This window comes from Falco biarmicus, unplaced genomic scaffold (assembly GCF_023638135.1).
Source record: "Falco biarmicus isolate bFalBia1 unplaced genomic scaffold, bFalBia1.pri scaffold_27, whole genome shotgun sequence".
NCBI lineage: Eukaryota > Metazoa > Chordata > Aves > Falconiformes > Falconidae > Falco > Falco biarmicus.
Genome location: NW_026611833.1, coordinates 3,463,894 through 3,474,927, shown reverse-complemented (window position 1 = coordinate 3,474,927; position 11,034 = coordinate 3,463,894). Strand labels below are relative to the sequence as shown.

Below are 11,034 nucleotides of genomic sequence, written 5' to 3'. Positions count from 1 at the left end.
ACTGACTGTGGCTCTTTACAAGGTATTTTCAAGTCACGTATAGGACATCATGTGTGTTTAACATTCCATCTATGACAATCATGGTTTTACTTCAATGTATTTCCTCACTCCACTTCCCCAAAAGCACGAACCCAGCCTCCCTGACCCAGAGGCCTTTGTACATGCGCCAGGGAGGATGGTACATATATACTCCTGTGTCACATCTCAGTAATAAAAGGGTGGGTTTTTTCAATGCCTATATCTGGAGGTTGGTCTCTTCTTCCAAAGCTGAGCTCAGGAACAGGCTGCAGGAATTGCCCCCAGAAGACCATGCTGCTGGGCTTGGGTTCCCCATGGCTCAGGGGAGGAGGGCATGGGGCAACGCGTTAGGGCATGGGCCTGTGTTGAGCCTTGGCGTGTGGGGGCCCAGTGCCCATGGGAATGGTGGGTGACCAAGAGGGATGTGCCTGGGACCATCTCCCTGGGCTTTCAGGCACCGCTGCCCTGCACAGCAGCACCGCCTGCTCAGGGCCATGCCTGAGACCACATCCCTGGGCAAGAGCAGGTGTCTCTGTGGATGCCCCAGCTGGGGCAGGCTGCTGTGTCCCTGGTGCAGCAGGAGGTGCCTGGGGAGCCCCCAGGCCAGCAGCCTGGTGTTGGGGACAGGGACTGGCCCCGAGGGGCTGCCAGGAGTGGGCAAGCAGGGTCCCTGTGAGAGAGGAGCAGCAGACAGAGGGAGGCAATGGCCTCTGTGTCCTCATGCCATGGCTGGTGCCAGCCCTGGGGCTGACTGGCAGGAGGAGACCCCTCTCTGCCCACCAGCATCTCCTGTGCCCTTGTGATGGTCTATGGCCATGGGGTGAGTGCCCAGAGCTCTGCAGCCCCCTTTGGGTGGGCACTTGCATGGGGCCAGCCCCGCGTGGGCTGCTGTGTCTGCCTGGGCTGGGGAGAGGGCAGGGGAGGTGGGCAGAGCTGGGGGGGGGGGCTGGGCTGGGAAGGGCCAGGGAGAGGGAAACACCAGTGAGAGCTCAGCTGTGTGGGTGTGCAGGGTGGGGGCACACAGCAGGGTGTCCTGGTGCAGACCCAGGGGTCATGGTGAAGCAAGCAAGGCACCAAAGGAGCGGGACTGAGGGGCCAGATCTGTGCCGTGTTCCCTGCACACCCTCAGAAAGCTGCAGAAGGGAAATTTTCCCCACAAATTCCCAAACACTGCTCATTTCCAAGCCTGGTCATATACCCCAGCCCTCATTAGGGACCACTGCTGCATGGCCACCTCTGTCCTCCTCCGTTGCCCAGTGATACCCAACTCCATCACCATTTCTAAATATAAAGGGAGCCACTTTCCTACTGACACTTGTTACACACAAGTCCCATAGCTCTTGCCACAGTTGGTCTCTCAGGGAAGGCCATAGTCAGACACCTCCAACAAGATCATGTTCTCATGGCATGGTGTTCTAACAAATATTGATTGAGATCCCACCAGCTGGCCTGGGTCCAGCGCTCCAGTCTTTCTCTCAGAACCATTTCTCAAATAATACTCTTGCTCTCTCAGCCTCCCTTTGCCCATAATATGCTCCAGGTCCCAACCATCCTTCTGGCCTCTGCAGGACTTGCTGTGATGTGTCAGGGTCTCGCTTGTGCTGGGGAGCCCCATTGTGGGCTCAGCAGTCCTGATGTGGTCCTGTGGAGGGTTAACCTTGACCAATGGTGAGACAAACATTCAGCTGCTCATTCGCTGCACTGACTCAACAGGACAAAGGAAGAAAATAAACCAGCAATGCTCATGGCCAAAGATAAAGAAAAAGAGATCTCTTAATGATTCTTTTCATGTCCAGAGATGTGTTGCCTTGGCAAAGATTAATTTATTGCCAATTAAAAAAATATGTTTGGATTGTGAGATACTATGGCAGGAGAAACAATGGGTGAGATAGTCTGGTTTATTCTGGGGGAATCAGTCTCCTTGGTGTTCACAGGACAGGTAAGCAAGGATGCCAAGAGTGCAGGGGCTTGTGGGCAAGTTCCTCAGACCAAACAGGTTGCCCACTCTGATGCTCACCTGGACCTGGGTCTCCACAAAGAGGTCAAGATGCTCAGGGATGTGAATAGCAGTGCCAGTCTTGATTGTAGTGATTATGAAATTGTGGTGTCCTTGATGCCCAGGTAAGTGGGGAAGGAGAGCAGCAGAGCACAGCCCTGGGAGATGAGGGTAGTAAAACCTGGCCTGCTGAGGGCACTGGCAGGTGGGATCCCATGGGGGCAGGGCCCTGAGAGCATCCCTAGGCCTTCCTGGCCCTGACCAGTCTCACCTGGGGCCTCCACCCAAAGCTTTGTCCATGGCTTCGGGTGGCCATTGAAGCCAGGCAGGAGATTCAGCCCCAGCATGATCTATGCCGTAGGTGTGCAGGTCACCTTAGAGAGGCGTGTGGGTCTCCTTAGGGTCACAACAACAGGCACAGCTTTGCCTGCCCATGGACCTTGTTGGTTCGGAATGTCAGCATCACTTCCCAGCATATTCTGAATGGGGTTTGCCAAAGATATGAAACCGTGGCCCTCCAAGTCCTGGGGACTTTCTGTTGCCTCCCTTCCTTCCTCAACTCCCTCCGAATTATACACATCTTCCTTGCTGTCAAGGCTTGTCTCTGGCCAAAAGCCCAGCAGCCACCCAGCCGCTCCCTCCCCCCTTCCCTCCACAGTCAGGGCCCAAAAATGAACACAGTCACGGACAGGGGGTCTAACGAGGGATGAGCGTGGGGACACAATCACTTCCCTCACTCTCTTGGCAAGGCACCTCTTCGTACGCTCCAGGGCCCTGCTGGCTGCCTCTGCTACCAGGTCACGGGCTGGGATTGTGTTTTGCCTTCTGTTCCCCAGCACCACCAGGGCCTTTTCTGCACAGACACTGCCCAGCCAGGCAGGTCCCAGGCCCTGCAGCTGCAGGGTGTTAGTCCATGCGAGGGAGGTGCAGGCTCTGCCCTTGGTCCGCCCTGCATCTGTGCAGCTCCTGCCAGGGCGGCCACCCCACCTGCCAGGGTTCCCCTCCATGGCATCCCTAGGGCACAGGGATGCTCCTCTCAGTTTGGTGCCACCGACAGACACTGTGAGAGTTGCCTCCACTGGGTCATGTGTACAGCTCTTAAACTGTAATCAGGAGAGTCCCCTGTGCTGCCCACACTGCCCCAGTATGTCCCAGTGGCCTCCAGGTGGGGTGTGAGCCCTTCCCCACTGCTCTCTCAGCCTGACCATCCCGCTGGTGTTTTACTCATCTCTTTCTGTTCGCACCCAGAGTGTCATGGCCTCACTTGGGCAGAACAACGCTGAGGGAGACCATGGCCAGAGTTTTGTAAAGCTGAGGGAAATGACATCCACTGTGGAGCTCCTCACGCACAACTGCAGGCTGTCAGGTTGGCGAGGTAGATGGCAAATCTCATAAGCAGTCATAAGCCATCACAGTGAGAAGAAAATACTCTGCTGAAATGAAAAAGAGAATCAGTAAGTGCTGGGCAGCAAATCCTCAGTAAGAGATGGCTCTGGTCGTACAGGAAACTGAGCGTGGCTTTGGGGAGAATGGTGGGGATGGAGCCCAGGTCGAGGAGGGAGAGGTTATGAGGATGAAGCACATGGGGGTGCGGAGGAGGTGATCGCACAGTACAGTGGTGATGATGAGGCTGTTGGCCATGAGGGCAGCCAGGGAGATGCCCAGGAGAGCCAGAAGTGCAAGACCTGCAGCTCCCGCGTGTCTGCCAATGCCAGGAGGAGGAACTGGGTTAAGGGGTAGCCACTTGGCATCTGGTGCCTCCTGGCACAGAGATTGTCTGAGAGGGAAAAGAGTTAGGCAAGACTTTGCTGAGCAAAACCTAACATATTTCTCAGAGGAACCCCAATGAAAAGGCCTCTCTGCTTTCCCGAAGACCTTTAGTAGATCTCTCATGAGTTGGTTTTTGCTGAGGGTGCTCCAGGGAGTAGGAGACTCTGCTGTGGGCTCTGCAGGAGTCAGTCCTTCCCTACAGCAGTAGCGAAATAGGAACGTGGCGTGATGTAGGATTAAATACACTCAGGGCATCAAAGGGCTTCACAGCATTGCCACCCCGTGTTCACCCAACTATGGAGCGGAGTTGAGGGGATTTTTCTCTGTGTATTTTGTTCCGGTTGCCCCACCACAGCTGAGGAGTGGTTTTGGCACTGCCATTCCTGCTGCACTCCAGGTGCCATCAGGTGGGCCCTGAGAGGCAAAGAGACAGTCCCTTTGTGCGGACTGAGGACAGCCAGTCTGTCCACCCACCCTGGTTTCAGCTGCCCTGTGCTGGCAGCTCCTTGACCTGCAGGACTGTCACCCCCAGTGCTTCCCAGAGAAGGAACTGGACGCTGCTGAGAGCAGAGGCAGCCAGTTTCCAAGTACCGATCTGCAAACTCCTCATGCTGCCTCATCATACCTGAGAAGGATCTCCGCTCTGCCCCTGCAGCCAGGGACACAGAGGGCACATTGCAGCTGCCTGTGCACAGCTACCCAGCAGCATTCCTGGGGTGTCTTCTCCATGGGGCTCCCTGATCACACAGCGATGCCACCGGAGAGTTGTGCCCTTCTGGAGCGCAGCCTGCAGCCACCCAGCTCCTGAAGGTGGGCTGTCCTGAAGTGAGAGGTGTCTCTTTTGGACTTCTGGGAGCTTAGGTATCAGGAGGCGATTGGGAGACCTTACTGCCATAGGCTAACCTGTATGGCAAGACCCCTCAGGCTGGTCTCTCAAAGGACAAAGCAGAAAGGGAGAGGAGTGAGAATGATGTGAGAGAACAGCCCTACAGACATCGAGGTGAGTGAAGAAGGAGGGGAGCAGCGAGACAGAGGCTTGGTGGGATCCTGCAAGCCCGTGGTCAAGTAACCGCCCGCTGACAGCCACAGGGCAGCGCAGTGACAATGCACGTTTAGGTGTCTGCAGGTTCTTTGCATCAGCGTTCTAGCACAGCTGCCAGATGGGCCAGCAGCTGTGATGCTCCCCTGGATCTGAAACCCTGCATCATTCGTGTCCACCTTGGTACTAGGAGCAAAGCAATGGTGGAGTCTCATCTCCCAGGGGAGTGAGGCAGGAGAGCAGCAGAGTGCAGGCCCCAGGTCACACACTGGCAGGCTGTGGCCTGTGCAGAAGGAGGGAACGCTCCTTCGGGTGCCCTGGAATTGCCTCACCGGTCTAAACCGCGTGGTGGATGCCTGGGCTGTTGGAGGCTGCTGTCCTTGCCGAGCAGCTGTGCTGAGCTCTGCCACCTGCCTTGGCACTTGGTTCCCTCAGGGTCACAGCTCTGTCTGCAACAGGACGGGCTGCAGCTGCCTCTGCGTGGGCCCCTGGCTGAGGGCCCTGCTGCACATCTGGGCTGAAGCCCCCCAGCTGTGGCACCAGCCCAGCTCTGCCTGGCCATGAGGCAACCTGGTACCAAGTGTCCCCGAGCCCGGGGGTGCAAAGGCTTTGCTTCAGAGCAGAGACATGGCCTGGGCAAGGGAGAGCTGAGTCTTGAGCCCTCGGACTGTGCAATGAAGTGCTGAAATGGGCTCTGCAGGGCTTACTGAAGCAGTGAAGACATCCTCCCTGCCCCTGCCTGCAGAACCACCAGACACACACATGCACACACACTCTTTTAGGAGTACTTGGATCCTTTGCTGCAGTCTTCCTGGTGTCCTCTCTAGTAATGGGTTAACAAAAGTTGATACTCCTGCACAAAACTTTTTCTATTAAGAGAATTGCCACTGCTGGAAATAAGTGTGTCCCCCCAGGTGAGGCAAGGCCCATGAGGGATTGCCTCATCGTGCTGCCCAGCAGGTTCCCCTGCAGCCCCAGGGACAGCTGGAGGGAGCCCAGAGGGGCAGAGGAGGGAGGCAGGGAGAGCTCAAAAGCAGCCCTTGGTGGGGGGCTGCTGAGAGCTCCCTGCTGGAGAAATCTGCAGAGCCCTGGAGCCGGTAAGTGTGTGGCTGCAGGGCAATGCCTCTGCAGTTCCCAGCCGGGTCTGCAGCAGCTGGGGCCCCCCCAGCCTGTGGGACCGTGTGGGAGCCTTGTGCTGTGGAGGAGGCCAGTGTGCTGCAGAGCAGGGCTTCCCTGCTGCAGCGTGGGAGGGCCAGGGCATGTGGGCTGCCTTGTGCCAGGGCCGGCTGCAGGGCTGTGAAGGTGGCTGTGCAGGCAGGGGTGCCCAGGGCTGTCCTTGCCAGCAGGGTCCCTGCAGCCCAGGGGGCTGTGTGCTGGGGCAGGGGCTCTGCCGCCTGCCAGGGGCAGCTCTCAGCCTGCCGGGGGGCTCCCGTGCAGCTCTGGGGGCGTATGGACTGAGCCCTGATAGGGAAGGATCTCTCTGCTGTTGAGAGCGTGCTGCAAGGGTGAGCGCTGCTTACAAGTATAGGTTACCCTCAGAATATGTCTGGATGAGACTTTTTGTATCGAAGGTCAGCGCAGGGATTGCTATGATAAATCCAGGGCTCTCCTCAATCTGTGTTTTCAGTTTTCTGTTGTTGGGGGCAGGAGAGGGAAGGCGGAAATGTTAATGGAGAGCTCGAGTTTGAAGATGTCCCTGAGACTGCCAGCTGTAACTCTGAGTGATGAGGAGGTCTGCCAGGAGCCTCCTGAAGTGCCCTCAGCCACTCCTCCGCCTATGAACAGCAGCAGCAGCACCTTTGCTGGAGCCATCAGGGTCGTTCTGAGCTGCCCTTTTCCCCCTGCGGACAGGACCCCGTGCCCAGCCAGTGCCCTTCAGAGAGGCACGTTTGTGGGGGGCCAGTGCACAGAGGCAGAGATGTGGTCTGTGAGCACTGACAGGGAAAGACCTGGCACAGGGAGATACCTCCCACAAGGAAAGTCTCCTGACATCCAGGATATTGCAAGGACTGATAGGAAACTTCAGACAGAATTGTTGTTGAAGGGAGAATCAGAAAGCTCTCTCTGACCATGTGCAGTGCAGACCCCTTTCTCTGAGGCATCCCCCTGGCTGCTCTCCCCCCAGAAAAGCCTCTGCCCTCAGGGCTGGGGGTCCCGAGGCGTGAGCCACCCCCTCTGCAGCCAGAGCTCCAGCAGAGCCGCGGTGCAGCTCTGCAGCCACGTGCCCCGGTCGCTCTGCAGAGCACAGGGGCTGAGAGCAGCTGCCCGGCAGTGTTGGTGTGTGGGAGGTGGCGAGCAGAGCTGGGCAAGGGCAACGCTGCCCTCAGTGCCTGGCTCGCTCGCCCTGGACACTCTTACCTAGGCCATCAGTGCAATTTTACTTCTTTCTCTGCCGTTTTGGGTTAGTTTTATTCTCTAGCTCTTGCTGTCAGGCTCTCTGGGGATGGGTGTTTCAGCTGCAGAGTCACACTCTGACCTTGTGGGTCCTCTCCTGCAGGTGTGTCCATGGGAACAAGTGTCCCAGCTTTCCTCTCACCCGTGGGGCTGTGGGCAATGCCCTATGTGGGGCTGGGCAATGGGCTGGCTCTCCCTGAACCTGATGCTCTTGTTAGGGCACTTGGCTACCTCCTTGAAGTTCCCTTCCAAGCAGTGCGTTGCCCTCCAGAATGGAAACCTGTCCCCTCGCACCCATTAGCGATCTGAAAGCCCCACGTAGATGCGTAGAGTTTCTGTGATGGAGAAAACACTGCTGGGGTGGGTGAAATGAGCTGTGTATCCTTTGCTGTGGGTGGGATGCTGAGTTCTGATGAAAGTCTACAACCTTTACTGGTCTGTGGTGGGTCAGACCGTTCTCAGCAGTGCCTTGTGGTATTTCAGGGTAACATGGGAGTGTGGCCACCATTCATCTCAGGAAGGTGCAAGCCCACAGAAACTGGGAACCAGAAGGACAGACCACCTCCCCTCACTGGGCACTCACCCACAGGCAATCCTCTTGCCTCACAGACCTCACTCTGTTCCACCGGAGGGCAGCAAAAATGCTCTGCTTTTCTGACATCTGAAAATACTCAACAGGAGAGATGGGGGGGAGCTGTGAAAAAAACTAAAGCTCTCTTACAATGCCTTCACCCTTCCCGTTCCTTAGCACTGGCGCTGCAGACGCTGACCAGCCCTTCTGCGTTGGCACTGGTTTCAGAGGACAAAGTTAAACACCAGGACTGGTCCCTGCCCCCACCCACTGCTGCAGAGTGGGGCTGGCTGGTCAAGAGCCCGTGGGCAGATGCCCTGCTCTTCATCACCCACACGGCCAGCACCAAGCAGGGCTGCAGCCACACAGCTGCAGGAAGGTCTCCGAGAAAAGAGAGGGATGTCTGTGTGTGACGGGGGGATGGTCTGTGGGAAATGGCTTTGATTTTGCTTGCAGAAGTCTCCCCTAAATTATCGCTGTCTTTTTCTCCTGTGACAGGACCATATGCCCGGAGGCAGCAGATGTCCAACAGCAGCTCCATCACCCACTTCCTCCTCCTGGCATTGGCAGACACGCGGGAGCTGCAGCTCTTGCACTTCTGGCTCTCCCTGGGCATCTACCTGGCTGCCCTCATGGCCAATGGCCTCATCATCACTGCTGTAGTATGTGACCACCACCTGCACACCCCCATGTACTTCTTCCTCCTCAACCTCTCCCTCCTCGACCTGGGCTCCATCTCCACCACTCTCCCCAAAGCCATGGCCAACTCCCTCTGGGACACCAGGGACATCTCCTACTCAGGATGTGCTGCACAGCTCTTCCTGATTGTCTTTTTCCTTTCAGCAGAGTGTTCTCTCCTCACCGTCATGGCCTATGACCGCTACGTGGCCATCTGCCAGCCCCTGCACTACGGGACCCTGCTGGGCAGCAGAGCTTGTGTCCACATGGCAGCTGTTGTCTGGGGTAGTGATGTTCTCTATGCTGCGCTGCACACGGCCAATACTTTTTCACTGCCGCTCTGCCACGGCAATGCCCTGGGACAGTTCTTCTGTGAAATCCCACAGATCCTCAAGCTCTCCTGCTCACACACCTACCTCAGGGAAGTGGGGCTTATTGTGATTAGTTCCTGTTTAGCCTGTGGATGTTTTGTTTTCATTATTCTGTCCTACGTTCAGATCTTCAGGGCTGTGCTGAGGATCCCCTCTGAGCAGGGACGGCACAAAGCCTTTTCCACGTGCCTCCCTCACCTGGCCGTGGTCTCCCTCTTTCTCAGTACTGCCATGTTTGCCCACCTGAAGCCCCCCTCCATCTCCTCCCCATCCCTGGACCTGGTGGTGTCAGTTCTGTACTCAGTGGTGCCTCCAGCACTGAACCCCCTCATCTACAGCATGAGGAACCAGGAGCTGAAGGGTGCAATGTGCAAAATGATAACTGGATGTTCTGAAGGAATAAAATTATGAATAGCATTTATAATGTAGTTCATCACAGACCCTGACTGTCTTCTGAATTTTTTGTAGTTACTTGTGGTATTTCTGTTCTGATAAAGTTGTCATCCCCATTCTAATTCCTTCTGTGATTTTCTTTTCTGAAGGTGCCCTGCTCTCTCCTCATCTAACAAAGCCAAAGGGCCATTAGGCAACTTTATTTTTGCTGGGATTCTTCCTTCCAAGGCCTTTCTGGAGCTGCAGGGACTGTTCCTGTGTCCACAGACGGAGGGGAAAAGGTTCCTGGCATGGCAGCAGTACCAGGGAACACCAGCCCTTGGCTCTCCAGTGCTGTCCTCCTTCCACTTCCACACTCTCCTTCTGACCCCCTGCCTTGGTGTAAGGCCTGAGTGCTCTGGCAGCTTGGTCACCGCCGTGCTGCGTGGCAGTCCTGTGAGCGCAGGCAGGGGCAGGCAACGGGCACTCTGTGACGGTGCTGGCCTCCATAATATGTTCTGGACTTGTGGAGACCACCTGAATGCAGCACTGCAACGTGCTTCCTTGAACTGAGGTCCCCGTGCCCGTTGCTCATGACGAGGGCCATCTCCGCGAGGTGCTGAGCAGGGCGCGACACCCCCGGGCTGAGGTGCTGCCAGCCTCTGGCAGGGGCAGCAGGAGGCCAGGCAGTCACTGTGCCTGCTGCAGTGCTCTGCCTCCGCACGTGCCAGGGACGGGCTCGTGCCTCTGAGCACCCCTGTGCGCGTGAGGCTGGGGTTCAACCACGGCAGCAGTGCATGAGGCCAGCTGAGGTGGGGACACCTCCCAGCGCCTGGCCGTTCCTGTGTGTGACTGCAGGAACAAAGGCCACTGTCCCAGGGAGATTCATCTCACCCGCCTTGGGCAGGCTCATTGCAAGTGCCTCGGTCTGATCACGGCACCCTTTCTGGATGGTGCCCTCAAATGTGTCCGAGCAATCAGGGAGGTTCTGGGGTCCTGGGAAACGGCAGACATCCAGCCTTTGTTCAGGAAAAGCAAGAAGGACAACTGGGAGAAATACAGGCTGGTCATCCTCACCTTAGTGTCTGGGGAAATGACGCTGGAAATACTCCTGCAGCCATTTCCAGGTAACTGTGGGACATCAAAGGGGTTGCTGCACCCATACGTATTGAGGCAAGAAGGGGATGGTTTGTACCTGGACCTTTGCAAGGGTTTTGACTTTTTCTCCTGCACTTTCTGTATAGGCAGATGGGTGACTTCTGGAGTGAAGAAATGGAGGATACTGTGGGGGGAAGTTGGCTGGGGGCTTGTGGCTATCTCTCGAGCTAGCTCAACAGCGTCAGGGAGCGAAACCCGACCTTGGGAGAGAGACACAGTTATGCCTGTTGGAAGGAAGCCATGGGAGCAAGAGGAGAAACTTGAAGCTAGGGAGTGGTCTGCAGAGCTTGTGGCCTTGTAGATAAAGGGAGTTGCTGAGCTGCTGTGTCTGTAATAAAAAAAGAGCCCAGAGTGGAAAATTGCTGAGCACAGTTACAGGCTGACACGTCGGCCCCCTGCAAAGGTATAAAAGGCTTGCTTGATTATTGATTAATAAAGTGTCTTCGAGGTGTCTTTGAGTGTCTTCGTGCCTTCGATCCTCTTCCAGAGTCGGTGCATCATACGCCACAGGGGCTCAAGACCAAATGTCACCAGTGGTCAAGTCCTCCTGGTGGCCACTGACTAGTGGCATCTTCCAGTGCAAGCAGTTGGGCCAGCTGTGTTGAATGTCTTTATTGTCTCCCAGTACAAGTTGACAAAGTGGCTTTCCAGACCCTTCTGTGGATGA

At 56.4% G+C, this 11,034-nt stretch overlaps 1 protein-coding gene across 1 annotated transcript; it reads left to right on the top strand.

Moving 5' to 3' along the window:
* The first annotated feature begins 8,264 nt into the window (after nucleotides 1-8,264).
* Nucleotides 8,265-9,248, top strand: LOC130143397 (olfactory receptor 14C36-like). Its single transcript, XM_056326083.1, has one exon. It carries the CDS (start codon nucleotides 8,310-8,312, stop codon nucleotides 9,246-9,248), a length of 939 nt encoding a protein of 312 aa, XP_056182058.1. The 5' UTR covers nucleotides 8,265-8,309.
* Nucleotides 9,249-11,034: the final 1,786 nt, after the last annotated feature.

Coding starts and splice junctions, on each gene's coding strand:
- LOC130143397 (XM_056326083.1), top strand. CDS start 8,310: ATGTCCAACAGCAGCTCCATCACCCACTTCCTCCTCCTGGCATTGGCA.